The sequence below is a fragment of the Gadus chalcogrammus genome, chromosome 16, assembly GCF_026213295.1.
Source record: "Gadus chalcogrammus isolate NIFS_2021 chromosome 16, NIFS_Gcha_1.0, whole genome shotgun sequence".
Taxonomy (NCBI): domain Eukaryota; kingdom Metazoa; phylum Chordata; class Actinopteri; order Gadiformes; family Gadidae; genus Gadus; species Gadus chalcogrammus.
This window is the reverse complement of record NC_079427.1, coordinates 14708204-14724438: the sequence shown is the minus strand read 5'-3', so window position 1 is coordinate 14724438 and position 16235 is coordinate 14708204. Positions and strand designations below refer to the sequence as shown.

Here is a 16235-nt window from a genome sequence, read left to right as displayed (position 1 = left end):
AGGGAGGTCAGCGTCAGACTCTCTTCATCGCTCTCACCCTGAGCCTCTTCTCTCCCCCCCCCCCCCCCCCCCCCCCCCCGTAGAAGACCGTGGGCGGCAGGAAGGACCGCTCGCTCTTCCTCTTCACCGATCTGCTGATCTGCACCACTCTCAAGAGGAAGTCCGGCTCCCTGAGACGCAGTTCCATGAGCCTGTACGACTCACTCACACACAATCACGCACACACACAGGGGTCGACACACACACAAGGGTATCACACGCACACACCCAAACACACACGCATACACACACGTACGCATACATAATCACACATAAGTGAATGCATACTTTTGTAATGCAAGTAAACTAGCTTTGTTGTGTACAGGGAATGGGTTAACCTTGCAATACTTGGTTCTATGAACATCCTTACTGTACTGACAGCAATATATTGTTTCTCCTTCTTCTGACAAATGTACTTTGGATAAAAGCGTCTGCTAAAGGCGCTAAATGTAAAGGTAAACACATGAACATATACACAGATGTCTTCTATACTTTCTACTATCAGTTTTGTTACTCTAAACTGACCTACTCTGCCCCCTACTGTTGAGCATCGGACACGCAGATGTTGCCAGGCTGCCAAAGTTTACATTATTTTTGTCCCTTGTTGTTCCTGTTTTCATTTGTTCATTTGTTTTATCACCACCTATTCAGGTATTCTGCTGCTAGCTTGATCGATACCTCCAGTAAATACAAGTTCCTTTGGAAACTCTCTCTGGAGGACATAGAGATGGTGAAAAGTAGGTTATTGCTTCTAATTTTACTACTGGTATTTTTCAGTCAATAGTCCTTTCATGTGATGTATGGTAAAATAATCCTTCCCTATCTTGGGAGGCCTATTATATGTTGTCCATAATGTATAGTATTAGGCATCAACTATGCTGCAGTCTACTGACTACGCTTGTTGCACGTTAGACTCCTCCCAGGCAACAAACAAGGAGAATATCCAGAAGATGATTGGTCGATTGGACGAGGATCTGAATACATTGGGTCAGATTAGCAAACTCTCTGAGACCCTCAGCTTCCCACACCAGGTAATGTAACGCACGCACACACACGATAGCACACACATGCACGCAGACTGCCATCAACCAACCAATTGCACACTGCCCATCGTCAAACACATGTGTTGTCATCATAATGATGTACATATGTGCTTTAAGGGTAAAGCAGCCTCATCGACATGAAGTCGTCATAAATCGCACCTGTGTACAGTCAAAGTTAAAAGCACCGTTACAGTGCTTGGCCTGTGGCTATCTTGCCATTTAGGGCTTTTATGGGCAGGGGGGTAAAGAAGCTCAGAGCAGTTTTGCCTAGGGTACTGTTGAGCCTTGGGTTCATCTGCCTGAGGGAAGAAGCTGGTACTCGGGGGGGGGGGGGAAAGGACATAAGCGGGGTCAGGGCCGACGGACTGCGGGGGAAAGTGATTTTGTCCTGGGGGGGCCCAAGGCAGAGGGGGGGCCCATGGCAATAAAAAAAAAAAAAAGTATTTTATTTCTTTTGAATTATCCACCAGCCCATAGTGTTAGAAGTCGCACACGGCCACGTCCCCAACAATTTTTAAGTAGTCTTTTTCTAATATCTTCCTTACTGTGTCATTTCATCCGCACATAACTTTGTCCACAATACATTATTGTCATTTTATTTTATACCTATGTTTCAGTTTTGATGTTTAAATGTCATGCTCCTCTTATTCCTGTCTCTTCATCTCAAATATTTTAATCCTCAAACGCTTTATTTCTCCATCCACACTGTTGATTAACTAAGACCTGGCTACCACACATTTTTCTAAAACCATCTCCTTTATTCATTTCTTTCCCATAATGTCTCCCCCGCAGTCGCTAGACGAGGTGATCAAGGACCTGATGGCCTCGGTGCACCGGGAGCTCTCGGACAAGCAGTCGCTGGCCTTCAGCATGACCTTCCTGCCCACCAAGCTAGAGTTCGCCACCGCCTCGGCCGAGAGCAGCTTCCTCTTCGAGTTCAGCTCCCCCGATGCCCGCTCCAACTTTGAGCAGGCCTTCGAGGACGCCAAGAAGAAGCTAGGTGAGAGGCCTTAGGTTAAAGACCGAGTCGGGTGAGGATAGGTACCTGTTCTACTGAGAGGACACTGCCCATCTGACACTGACGTGTGGTTTCGCTAATTAGGTAAAAGGGGCAGGGGACAGTGTGGTGGTTAGGGGTGTTTCAATTTCAGCCGAAAGGTAATGAGTTTGATCCCCTAATGTCCAAAGTCTACACGTGTAAGCATCATTATGACAAAATGCCTCCCTCCTTCCCTTAACCTGCTCCTTAATGAAATGTATCTGATTTCTCACAAAACAATGAATAAATACAAATACCTACATTCGACCAGAAGATGTCGCTATATCCACACAAACTGGTAGTGGTAGTGGCTCAGTATTTGCTTACTTGTCATTTTGGTTATTGCGAGTTTGATTTGTTACACTTTAGACGAGCAGTCATTTTTTTTACTTTTTTGTGTTTTTTTGTTATTCGTGTCCAGCCATGAACAAAGACCAGTGGGACCCAGAGTTTCTGAAAGCCATTCCAATTATGAAGACTCGCAGTGGAATGCAGGTGAGGGGAGATCTCTGCTGTGTGTGTGTGTGTGTGTGTGTGTGTGTGTGTGTGTGTGTGTGTGTGTGTGTGTGTGTGTGTGTGTGTGTGTGTGTGTGTGTGTGTGTGTGTGTGTGTGTGTGTGTGTGTGTGTGAATATATATGTGCCTGTCTGTCAGCAGTTATCCTTAAAACAAAACAGCTCATCAGCTCATCTATATTGATTTTGTCGACTACACGGCTATCTTTGAAAGCCTGGTGTACAGTTTTGGCGGCAAGTGTTTACATTTGCAAGGGAGTCAGCTCACTGAGTTGTTATTGTTGTTTTTCTGTCTCCGTAGTTTTCATGCGCCTCTCCCAGCCACAGTTGCCCAGACAGTGGTTGTGAGGTGTGGGTGTGTAACAGTGACGGATACGTGGGACAGGTCGGTGCATAGATACACACAAATCTATTCACAGTTCAACACATGAAAACAACTGACCAACCATCTATCTTGAATTGCTGTGCCTGTGTAAACAAGTTATTGACATTAGGCGTTAAACAGATATTAGTGGAACCATGATCTTTGCCTCGACATGAAGAGTGTAAGAAGAGTTGAATATGGCTTCTCCAGGTGTGTCTACTGAACATCAAGGATGAGCCCACCGTGGAGGCCTGCATAGCTGTCTGTTCTGCCAGGATCATCTGTATTGCTGCTGTACCGGGCCTGAAGGGCAGGTCAGCACGCACCTACACACACCCCCCCCCACACACACCCACCCCCACACACACCCCCCCACACACACACACACACACACACGAACACACGAACACACACAAACACACACACACACACACACACTTACACGCACATGAACACACACACACGCACCCAGCGTGGATATTCAACATCTTACAAGTTTATTCATAATAACTTATTTTTGTATGCGTCTTTTTGATGATACTTTTAATAATAATAATATTTGATTCATATCTACTGCCCACAATGTTACTAATCTTTATTTTACTTCAACCATCAGTAACTCCTCTTCTTTACCCCGTAGGGATCGAGGAGTGGAGCCCGCTCATGCCCCGCCCCCTGCATCTTCTTGCCCCGCCCATCCCCAACCCCAGCTGCACATATCCATCTCTCATTCGTCGCTGGAGCTCAGCAATCAGCCTGCAGGTGTGTTCTCTTCTGTGTGCACAATGTGTTTGTTAAGGTGAGGGCCTTTCTTTTGTCGGCGCCACAAACGTCTGGGTTCTACAACAGCTCAGCTGTTCTATATTTGATCAAAATGTATTCAAACTTTATAATTGTAGCTATTTGTTTAACTCTGTCAATTGATTTGTTTCCAACAATTTTACACTTTTTTAATGGTTTTCATGTTTACATTGTATTGTCCAATTAGACTTTAAATTGTTGAACTCTATTCAAATCTTAATATCTTAATAGCTGTACAACCTTTCTGTACCTTGCTTAAACTGTCCCTTAATTGAAACATATTTTCAACCACACTTTTCCCTACAGCATTCACTGCATTTTCTGTAGGAAATGCATTTCCTAGTCTTACAATTTTTACTATTAATCAAAATAAATAGCAGCTTATTTTCAATCAACTGATCGATCAATTGATCAACTACTTCTTGTTGTTTTGTGATAGTTTATTTTGGTTAATATATGAAAGAGATCCACATAAGTAGGTATACTTGAAGATGTTCCATTAGACTTCATGAAGGCATTGATCACTGGCAAAACTCCCAAAATAGTTTTCTGAATAATTTCTAAATTTCCTGTTCATAGGCGCGGGGGCGGAGATAGTGCCCTTTGACAGTGATGACACGGATGATGAAGACTCTCCTAGTCCCTCCTCCACATTACAGAGCCAAGCCAGCCGCTCCACCATCTCATCTAGCTATGGCAGTGAGTACAATCACCCAACACAGCAGTGTGCACATCCCTATATTCACCCGTAAGTCGATGGCTGGAGATTCAGATTGCAGATGAGAAGTGTGAAGGAAATTCTTTGAAATGTGTTGACTACGCAATATTGACAAGCCGACTAAACTTAAAGATCCCATGGCATGCTACTTTATGAATGCTTTTATATAGCTGTTAGTAGGCCCCTAATACAGTACTTGAAGATATAAGAAATTCTACCTTGTTGCAGAATTACAGCGACTGTGAGCCAGTCCCACATGAGCTTTCCACAAACGTGCCATTTTTTAGAGGCGGGTCAAGGTGGAGGGTGGGGACGTGGCCCTGAGGAGCTTGCAGCAATGGTACCACTCGTGTTTACAGTGGATTTATCGCAATGGCGAGGCGCACACAGCTTTTGGCCGTGTTCTCTAAATATTCTAGAACACTCCGGGTGCTTCGGCAAGAGACCTGGAGCTCTATATCTTAATAATATGCTATTATACGTACATGGATTTCTATATCATATAATGTATATTATCACGGCCAAAAGCTGTGTGCACCTCAAGACGATATTATGAATCTCAAACGACTGCGTGGGGTTCTCCGACGTCTCTGGTTCTTCCACTTCCACATCAATCTGAAGTAGACTGAACCGCGTCATGGAGGAGAAAGGGATTGTTGCCCGCGATTTTGGACTGCGATTTTCTCCCGCCGGAGCCCCGCTGCCCGCTGCCGAGGCACGCTCCAATTCATTGTCTCATTGGAGGGTCAAATACCAAATCGGCGCTTCCGAGCTTTGTTTTTTCAAAAGGCAGAGCAGGGTACCTAGTGCTCGTTTTACACCTAACGCCATTTCTAGCTACTGGGGGGGAACCATAGGCAGGCTAGTGGAACTCTGCTTTGCAGTGTAATTTTCATGCCATGGGACCTTTAGGAGTTATTTATAATTAAGGGTACGAATAGTATAAGATAAATATAGTCTCTGCAGAGAGGCCACACAACACGACAAGCATACAAAGGTTGAAGCGCTGTAGTTTTCTCTTAAGAATGGGCACACTCCAAGTTCTAGTTGAAGTTCTTTAAGTCAAATGCACAACAAGGCTCCAGTAGCAGTCATTGCTGGCAATGAAATTCAAGTGTTTTAAGCTTTCAGTGCAGGTAAAGTAATAAATACAATAAAATAAAAGTGACTAAAAATATCGAGAGTGATAATATCACCTTGTAAATTGTTATATATATATATAAAGTAAACATACATAGTACCGTTTAAGTTATAAGTTATTTTGAGTGTGTTTGTTGGGCCGTGGTGGGGTGATCACAGTCCAGAGTTCTGAAGTCTTGTGGTTTTGGGGACGAAGCTGTCCTTGACCCCGGTGGTTCCTCTGTGGATGCTCATGTGCCGTCTGCCAGGCGGTATAGTAACTCAGTGAAAGGTTTATGGCTCGGGTGGCTGCGGCGGTCCCTGAGTATAGACTGGGCTCTTCCCCTCCATCTCTGAGTGGAGAGGTCCTGCCCGGCTGGCAGCCCAGTCCTGGGGATGTGCCGGGCAGTTTCCACCACCCTCTGCAGATCCTTGCGGTCGAGGTCAGTGCTGGTTGCCATACCAGGCGTTGATGCAGCTAGTTAGGTCAGCAACACCTGATGAGTTCCTGTCCAACTGTGTGTTTCCAGCTTTACCTCCTTAGGTAAATCACTCCACCATCCAGTCACCGGGTTTCAGGCTGTGGAGTGGTCCTGAAGCAGGTTTTGGTAGTGCCTCTTGCACCCCTTGGTGTATGAGAGTTGAGGACAACGTCATACAATATCTGAGCATTCGGTCATAACACGGGTTTGTTGATGGGGGGGGGGGGGGGGGGGGTCCTTTTACTGCATTCCCCCTTTTGACACATGCCCATGCATCAACTGTGCATCGTTGGGTTAAAGCCAGCGGGGGAGGCCCCACCCATATACCATCTATTTTTGATACACTCTGCCTTCTTCCATTGCGACCTCTCCTTGTCAGAGGCGCGTTGTTGGAGGTCTGCCAGTGGCGCTGTGGGAATATCTGGGTCAGGGACAGATACATGTACATACAATGCATGTGCTTTTGCCACTATGTCTGCGCAGGCATCGCCTCTAGACACAAGTTCACACTGAGTGTGAGCTCCACATTTGCAAATTGCTAATTTAGCTGGGAGTAGCTTTGCCTCTATCAACTCAGCAGCCAAGGTGTGGTGGGTGCTTCAGTTTGCATGTGGATGTTAGGAAGTCCCTATCCAGGGTGCCAAAATCATGTACTACGCCGAATGCATAGCGATGTTTGTGTGAATGTTAACTGATTATCCTACAGCCTGTTTACAGGCCTCTGTCAAGGGTATTGGCTCAGCAGCCTGAGCTGAGAGATTAGATGGCAATGAGCCAGAGGCTAGTCTCTCATGGGGATTCTCTACAGAAAACCCAACCTTGTTACGACCGGTTTCCTTGTTGCAAGAGGCGGAGCCGTCCACGAACTGTTTCACTTCCAGGTTGGATCAGTTCAGATCCTCTGTTACAGCAGCGAGGCAATCAGGGTGTTCTTCACCATATCCTTCTGTGGGAAGCAATGTAGCAGGGTTTAGCACATTGCGACGCTTTACAGTGCTGACAGGCATTTGAAGCAGGCATGTGTTGTAGTGCAGCCATGGTGCAGCAGAGAGGTGAAAGGTTTTCAGATCTAATAGTGATGGGGACACAGCGTGGGGAACTTTCAGGGTGAGATCTGTATAACGTACAAAGTCCCAGGAGCTGTGCACTGCCTTCTCTGCAGCTGCCATTGTGCGCAAGCACATAGGCAAGCCTGTTGCCACTGGATCAAATCTGGTGGAGAAATACGCCACTGGTCGTTGTTGGCCCCCATGCTCCTGGAGCAGTACTGATGTCTTGTAGCCGTCACGTTTGTCAATAGTCTGAATAAAAGGTTGGGCCGGGCCTGGTAGACCAAGATTCGGGGCCTGCTGTAAGGCCACAGAACGCTTCCTTTACCTTTGGAGTCCAAACCAACTTGGAACTAGGGGTCTCCCCTGAGCCGTGAGCCATTGCACTCATTGGGTCCTTCAAATGCTGAGTAATTTGGTATCAACATACTGCAGTAAGATGACGCGACAGGGCTTCTTTTTTTTTCTTTTTTTTTTGTCCTTACTTGCCACAGTTGAAGCACTCGTCTGGTTCTACTTCGCCACCATCAGTTCTTGAAGCCCCCCACGGAACTGCTCTCTCTACCTCGGCCTTGTCTGTCTCGTCCTCCTCCCCCACGGTTGCCTCTGCCATGGAACAAGGCGAGGCATTGCCTCTTGAGTGTCAGTCACTGTCCATGTTGTGTGCACCAGCATGAGGCTGCGATCTTGTCCAGCCTCATGTATGGCTTAGTATGGTCAAAGGGTGAAAAAAGTTCCATCAATTTATTTCTCTTTCAATCTGTCTCCATGTCCCATTTCTATATTTAGCTCCTGAAAGCAGTTGCTTTTCTTTTCTTGTGTGAATTTGTATGCAGTTATATGATTCTTCTCTCTCATTGTTGAATCCGGTTTCTGTTTTCGCTTTGGACAGAGTAATGTAATATCTGTGCACATTTGCATGTACTCACAGACAGCAGTGGGTTGTTAATACCCTCTCCCTCCCTCTCCTCTGTGAACAGACGAGGAGGGCCAGGGCCTCAAAGACATGGCCACAGAGACCACCAGCAGTGAGGAGGAGCAGGAGTTCCCGGCCCCCAACCCCTACGGGACCGCGGGCGTTTCGGGGGGCGTGGGAGCGGGCCGCGTCCACCCGGAGAGCCCCATGGACGGGCGCGCCATGCGAAGGTCGTCCCGGGGCTCCTTCACCAGGGCCAGCCTGGAGGACCTGCTGAGCATCGACCCGGAGGCCTACCAGAGCTCAGTGTGGCTGGGCACCGAGGACGGCTGGTATGGGGGCACCCACACACACACACACACACCATGCACGCATGTTACATCTACACACACACACACACCATGCACGCATGTTACATCTACACGCACACACACTATGCACGCATGTTACATCTGCACACACACACACCATGAACGCATGTTACATCTACACACACACACACCATGCACGCATGTTACATCTACACACACACACCATGCACGCCTGTTACATCTACACACACGCACACACACACATACCATGCACGCATGTTACATCTACACACACACACACACACACACAAACACCATGTTTGCATGTTACATCCACAAGTAATAAACAATGTATTTCTCTCTTTTTTCTCCTGTCTGCTGGGTAGCATCCATGTGTACCAGTCCTCTGATAACATACGCAACCGGAAGAACAGCATGAAGATCCAGCACTCTGCCTCCATCCTCTGCATACTGTGAGTCTCCTGGTCTGAGTCCACCAAGACATGTTGGGTTGCAGACAGGCAGTTTTAATTGCGTATTAATCTCTACTCTATATGTGCCTATTCTTTTGTGTTGTTCAGATATTTGGATAATAAAGTGTTTGTATCACTTGCCAACGGAGATGTCATTGTCTATCAGAGAGAAGCTGGTAAGCACAAACTGTGGATGTGTGGAAGGAAGGGAGTTGAAAATATATATGTATATATATATATTTATATATATATATATATATGTATGTTTATTATTATAGATATATGATCTAGTTCCGCATTACTTCTTTTCCGAAATGGTCAGAATAGCCATAGCCATTTGCCAATCTGCGATCAACTTTTTGACCCTTCGCCTCCAGGAAGCTTCTGGGATGCCCAGTCCTCCCAGACGCTGGGGTTGGGGACGGCCAGCAGCCCCATCACCAAGATGGTGCCGGTGGGCGGCAAGCTGTGGTGCGGCTCCCAGAACAGAGTGCTGGTCATCAACACCAGCACACTGGTGCAGGAGGTAGGGCCGTCGGCAGGCTGCGGAGCACGCTGGAGGGATGTAGAGACACCTGGAGGGAGGGGAGGGGGAATTGAATTGATGATTGTGTATGGATATAGTGGAATGGAAACGTAGAGAGGTGTGTGATGATGGGCTGGCGGATGCAGAGGAATGCTCAACGCTGGGTCGTTGTCCTGGCAGCAGCAGCAGCGTGCAATTGGATGATAGACTAGAAACAAATTGTATTTTCTCTCTTCTCATCTGTCCAACTGCGCCCTTTCTGCCGTCTAAATCCCTCTCTGTCTGTATTTCCCCCTGATCGTCATCCTATGCTCTATCTTTCGCTCTCCCCGACTCATCACTCTCTCTTTTCTTAACTATTCTCTCTCTCTCGCTCTCGCTCTCTCATATATATATCCATCCCATGCTCCCCAGCACTGGTTCCAGGTTGGCACGGACAGCAGCCGCTGCGTGACGTGCATGGTGGCGTACGGCCAGGGGGTTTGGCTGGCCCTTCAGGGCAGCGCCCTGGTCAGGCTGTACCACGCCCAGACCTGGGAGAGCCTAACGGAGGTGGACGTGGCCCCGGCCGTGCACAAGATGCTGGCAGGTAAGCTTTGCCTTCCTTCAATAGACACACATATATACATACACACACACACACACACTCTGGAATTAAACTCCAATGTATGCAAGTCTACCAGTAGGCGGCCTTGAACAAGATGACTCTGGAGGACAGTGTCGGCTTTATGACTAAAAAGTATGTTATGAATGAATTACATCAAGAATGCGAACCTCACTTTAAGGCCATGATCTCTCACAATACATTGTGCCCCAGGACATCCCATGAAAGCATGACCAAAGCATTATATGACAAAGGTAATGGATAGGTGGATAGTTAGACCACCAGGTGGCAGCAACAGCTCAAATCCTTCAGATTGCTTGAGGCTTGGAACAATGCCCTGTACTGAGCTTCCCTCAAGTTCATTTCAGTTTATATTTCCAAGCTGCTTTTATTAAAATATATAAACATATTTATATATATATATATATATATATATATATATATATATATATATATATATATATGCATACATGCATGCATACAAAGACACCAGGAAACAAAAAGTTAAAAAATAAATAAATAATTAAAAATAAAATAACTAAGTAAAACCATATTTAAATGTATTTCTGTTGAAGAGGGTGGATTATCTTGATACAAAGATGCTCAAAGCCTGACTTGGAGAGACGAAAAAGGAAATTAAGATTACTTTGGTGCCAAGGTATTGATTGGGAAAACTTTCAATGATCTGAAAACTCTTCAGTTGGGGGATGGAAGACACTGGATTTGTTTCATACAGAAAAAGCTCATCTGCACAAAGGGATTAACCTCACTCTCGCCAGATGAATTTCGCTCCACCTAACTCCACTCCTCTATCTGGGATCGCTCCCGTTGGGTGGGATTTGGGGACAAGATTTAATGGCGACTGTCTTGATTCAGACAACATTGGCGGCTTGCATCGAGGAAGCAACCGTCAACATTGATGCTGCTATTTCATCCGTGTTGTCCAATTGAGCGAATATTCTTTCTTTAAAAGAACATCAGAGAACGCTCTCCTCAGCGTCACGGGTTGCTTTTGATGTGACTGGTTGAAGTAGCACGTCAATAAAAATGACAGACAAGTGGTTTATCCAATCATATGCACAGATTTTTGTTATGGCCCAGCCTTCTAAAACACCTCTCCAATGGATTGATCCCAGATGGATGAGTGGAGCTAGGTGGACCGAAATTCATCTGGCGAGTCAGGTTACAAAGGGATACCCTATGCTCAACATATAGCTCTTGATACACTGGAGATAGGGGGAGACCTTCAGCGCTTTGGAGAGCGCTTCGACTCTGTATAGCAGCCTAATCCATGAGATAAGTGTATCACCAAATCCAACTATCGCAGTCCAAACCTGAGTCAATAGTGGGAAACTCTAAATCCATATGAAAATTGCCCATATCACTTCTGTCAGAGGAATATCCGGTAGAAATTTAAGGGTTAAGAATTCCCAAGGGTCCACATACACATCATCCTGCATGGAGTTTGACATAGACCTGGGCATATTGGATGGATATGTGGATAAGGGGCTAGAGCAGTCCAGAACAAGGTCCAAAACACTGTTTACATTTTTAATAATGATAATTACATTTTCTTATCTGAGGTGCGGATGCGATAATCCGACAGCACAAGGCAGCCTGCCTAAGAATCACAGCTCTGCTGGCATGTAAAGACCTGCTTTGGATCGGCACCAGTGCAGGTATTCATAAACAATCATTGTATTTGTCAACAGCACACACCTGTGTGTTAAGTAATTAGCTTGAATGTGAACGTTTTCATGTGTTTACATCACTGTGAGTTCATTCATTTGAGTGGAAGACAAAACCCCTGGGCTCATCTGAACTAATCCTTTCTAGGTGTGGTCCTCACCCTGGCCATCCCAGTGGTGAGCTCTGGGACTGGGGCAGCCACGCTCAAGTCTCCCCTGGTGCCCATGGGGTCTGCTCACGGGCACACAGGCCACGTCCGCTTCCTGACCTCCATCGAGTTCCCGGAAGGCTTTGACGTGAACTTCCCCAAGACGTCAAATGAATTTGCAGGTAGCTATAATGTTTTTTGAAATATGTTGTTTAACACGGGTGTGTTATCAATTTTTAACACTTAAAAGACGATCCCAATTTAAACTCCCATTTGCTTAGTTTGTGTTTGTCCTTTTTTCTGCGATGTCACCAATTGCAGGTAACCAATCACAAGGCAGCAGTGCAGACAACGGAGGACACGGCAGTCTCCAGAGGAGGGACTCAACACACCACGTCATTCCCAAGACCAATCATCTTGTGATCTCCGGGGGTGACGGCTACGAGGACTTCCGGCTGACCAATAGCAGCGAGACAGTGGGGCGGGACGACAGCACCAACCATCTGCTGCTGTGGAGGGTCTAGGGTCTAGGACCAATGAACCCTTGTCAACAGGATGCTGTTGACCCCTCAAGCTCGGCATTTGTTTTAGAAATGCACACAACACTGCCCTTTGCCTTGTGTGACCCCCCTACACCTGAATATTTATATTTATTGTGTCTTGTGTTTGGTGCGGTCAGTCTTTATGTGCATAGTGGCCGTGGACAGTCTCCTGAACAGACTCCCTCTGGGGAACAGGTGTCTTCTTTTCAATGTTGTGTGCATCATTCCTCCTGTGCATGGTTATCCCATGCGTGTGTGTGTGTCCTCTTACTAATACTGTCCAGTCACTGAACAAACTCACATCCCAAATCAAAGAGAGAGGAAAACAAAGAGGAATTTGTGACCGTCCTTCAGTATTGAAGATAGAAAGACAGTGGATTGGATGGAAAGATGGAAATAGAGTGGGAGGCATTAACTCTGTTGGTCGAGTGTCACACACAAGTCAACTCCTGAAGGAACATGGGTGAAGCATATGCTGCTAGGTCTAATTCCACTCTATCGTCCCTCTAGCTTTGTAAAAGCATGAGACCGGGAAACAGGAACAAGGAACCATGGTACACCGCCTCCACACCAAATGCACTCCTACCTATAAGGTGGTTCTTTTGATTGGAAAGGGTGTACAACATGACCTCTTTGGTCGATTTCACTTTATCGCTTACTGACGTATTTTGCGGCTGCAGCCCACGGCTAAGAAAAGTGCTTAACATCTACAAGACTTCAGTCCAAGACCAAAATAAACAAAAAGGAGATGCTAGAGTCCTGTCAAATCAGCTACTCGACTTCCCAAAATACCGGAGATCAGTTATTCCTGGGATCCACTGGTGTGGAGCTTGAAGACAGCAGCCAATCCTCAGGCTGTTCTAATGGATGGTGAGAAACACCATCAACACAACTCTTTGTCAATTGCCTAGAAAGGTAGCATAGAGAAGAGTGCAATATATGGTATGGCAATTTGACAAGGATGTACACACATGCATAATTTTACAAACTTACGCACACAAGATTTGTACATATCTACAATTAGAAACATGACTTATTTTTTTGTTTTGATTTACAAATAATCACAATGCGTCAGTTTATTTCCTGTATACTACATTGGGGGAAAACCATACAATCAAATGGACCATCACTGTAACCGGTACAAATTATATACAACTGAAATGGCTACAAATACAAGTATGTATTTGTATTGTATGCTGTTAACTGCCATTGTATTTAAGCCCATTGGTAGAGCATTCCTTCAGGATGTCAGTTGGAATATTATTTCTCAGTCCCCAACTCTCTGGAGTGGAAGATATTCATGTACAGTATTTATGCTTTATTATTTTTTTCAAGCGCCTTTTTTGACCACTGAGTTTATGGAAGTACGTAGCTTTCACACATTCTGTGGCAAAACCCTGTAACCGGTTTAATGCTGATTTATTTTCTTCCTCTTACACAAAAACAAGTGATAACTGAACAAAGACACACACGCACTATGATAAAAAAGAATGATTGTGGATGAAACGAAAACATGCATGCGTGTCCGTTCTTGCCGCAGATTTAGATGAGGTCAGAAGAACAAATTGATGTGCGGCCTTAAGGCTAGAACATAATCCACTGCACGCAGACACCTACGCAAATCCCCATTCCCCCAAGTTCCAAAGCAGGTGTTTCTGAAGTAAAGTTGACTAGCTAACACACTGACACTCATACCAACACACATTCCCTGCGTTTTAAGGGTTAAGTGGTGGTTTAACTTGATCCCTGAAAAGCCTTTGGAGACTTCCCGCTCTTTTCCACCATCCATCTGGGCTCTTTCTACTCCTTTAAACTTACTCCATCCTCAGTGTGTTAGCATTGGGCTAGCTCCCCCAGTGGTTTCTAATGTGAGGGGCTAATTGGATTAGCTGTGTTGATAGCTGTCTGCTGGGTAACTAGGTACTGGAGTCTCTGCTTGTGTAAAATATATGTGACGTCTGGTAAATGACACGGCCGCCTTCTGAACCTACGAATGTTTTGTTGTGAATGTAGGCAGGTGAGGAATTGTTTTATGACCTTCTGCAAATAAAAAGGCTAAACACTACCAAACTATGAAACGATACAGAGGAAACGAAAAAAAAAACTTTTCCCAAACCAATAATGTATGGTAATAATGTTATATGGTTGATTGTATGTTTCCAGTGCCAAGTGCTGTCTCCCTCACCCCACCCTGCATGTTTTTGCAATTGTAGTCACATCTGCTTTGGAAGCCAATTATCTATAAATGTGTGTCACAGTGTTAAGAGAGTAATACGTCTAGTTTTTTTAAGAGCAGTGTGTTATCTGAGTGTGCGTGTATGTGCCATCACCGCCAATAGAGAGTTTGGCATTGTTGTCTACAAAGTGGGGCAGGCAGGCCCTAAATCTCTCAAATTGTACTTTTAGCTTTATGTGAACTAAATGTCTGAGGCTAAATAAAATCAATTTCACACCAGTACAGTCACTTTCACCCTTGGTTCAAGTGCGTGATTTTCTCCAATTTAGAATTCAACGAACAATATATAAATAGATGGAACTTTTTTTGACAAGGAAAAATGTAGATCCTATAACACAGTCACATTCTAGATATAAAACACAAATACAACAATCGACCAACACCGCTAAAAGGAGACAGTATTAGAAGTGTGGCAATGCTCGCCAGCCAACATATTTATATTTGGTCCTCTTTACTCACCTTGAAGCTCTTGCAGTAAGTTATAAGTGACATATTTCTGCCTGTATTTGAACCTTTGGGGTTTTGATTGATGTAAATAATTGATATATATTGCCCTTTTCTGTAAATAGTACACCCACGTTCCTCAATTGTTGATATGACTAATGGCATATTTATATACATGTGTAGCCTATGTAATCCCCCTCTTGTTTGTCACTTAAAATGATATCTGAAGGATGAGAATGATAGACACTATGGTCATCAGATTGATACAAATGGCGAATAGACCCCAAACTGTTCAAAGATCACAAATTCATGCTTTTCCTTTTTTTTTGCCAGGGCTGGGTCATAAACTAGCACATATTCTAGCAAAGGGATATTATGATTACACCTGTAATACAACTTATACAAAAGCTTTATCACTTGATCCTTTCTCATTTGTAATCATTGTACCTTGTCAGAGTTACATAAGAGTTGCTGTTTCTGCTTTGTAGCTGTGGCATCCTCTTTGTAAGTAAAACAGTTCACCGGTGATATTTTATATGTGGCTGATATTTCTTCATACAACAAATACACATGGAATATTTTTTTTGCCAGGCAGCATTAACATTCAGATTTGTAGTTGAGTGGGTATCCCTGACATTTTGGTTTTAACTCGATGTTAATGTATGCTTAAGCGTTAAGCCCACTAACCAACAATGAAGTGTATTGTGATATGATAAGTCCACTCAACAGGCGCCATCCTCTCTCCCTATCTGCGTGCACACGCACACAACACACGCGCGCGAACAGAGAACCTCTGTCGGTGGTTGTGAATGCACGCTCACATCCATGCAAGCGCACTAGTGCAGCTCTAGTGGCGAATGAGTAAAGACGCACAGTCGATAAAGAAGAGCAGCACAGGCACCCCATTGTGTCACCACGGTATGCGGGCTTCATACTGTGTCATCTATTAGCATCCCAAGTTCCAACTCACTAGCTACGATCCGAATATATTTAATTTGTTGTTCAATAAGGGCCTATTTTGCCTCAACATTATGAGTGTATGCTTTAAAGCCATGTATACATTTATATTAGACGACCTTACTTTCTTTACTTTACTCATCCTCTGTATTATTACAGTCATAAATGGGTGGAAAAACGTTGATACGGGCCAATGGCTCTTGTCTATCAGAGTAGAAATG

The 16235-nt window shown here is 44.9% G+C and overlaps 1 protein-coding gene across 1 annotated transcript in view; it reads left to right on the top strand.

Moving 5' to 3' along the window:
* The window catches only part of LOC130406057 (rho guanine nucleotide exchange factor 17-like), a 58570-nt gene extending 42478 nt beyond the window's left edge, over nucleotides 1-16092 (top strand). The window contains exons 8-24 of the mRNA XM_056611423.1: nucleotides 84-193; nucleotides 691-776; nucleotides 952-1070; nucleotides 1875-2082; nucleotides 2543-2616; nucleotides 2937-3020; nucleotides 3210-3313; nucleotides 3640-3761; nucleotides 4380-4499; nucleotides 8149-8416; nucleotides 8782-8868; nucleotides 8977-9044; nucleotides 9246-9394; nucleotides 9809-9983; nucleotides 11582-11677; nucleotides 11835-12017; nucleotides 12157-16092. Of these exons, the coding sequence (XP_056467398.1) occupies nucleotides 84-193; nucleotides 691-776; nucleotides 952-1070; nucleotides 1875-2082; nucleotides 2543-2616; nucleotides 2937-3020; nucleotides 3210-3313; nucleotides 3640-3761; nucleotides 4380-4499; nucleotides 8149-8416; nucleotides 8782-8868; nucleotides 8977-9044; nucleotides 9246-9394; nucleotides 9809-9983; nucleotides 11582-11677; nucleotides 11835-12017; nucleotides 12157-12359 (2256 nt within the window). The 3' untranslated portion in view covers nucleotides 12360-16092. The remainder of the gene's footprint in view (nucleotides 1-83; nucleotides 194-690; nucleotides 777-951; nucleotides 1071-1874; nucleotides 2083-2542; nucleotides 2617-2936; nucleotides 3021-3209; nucleotides 3314-3639; nucleotides 3762-4379; nucleotides 4500-8148; nucleotides 8417-8781; nucleotides 8869-8976; nucleotides 9045-9245; nucleotides 9395-9808; nucleotides 9984-11581; nucleotides 11678-11834; nucleotides 12018-12156) is intronic.
* Nucleotides 16093-16235: the final 143 nt, after the last annotated feature.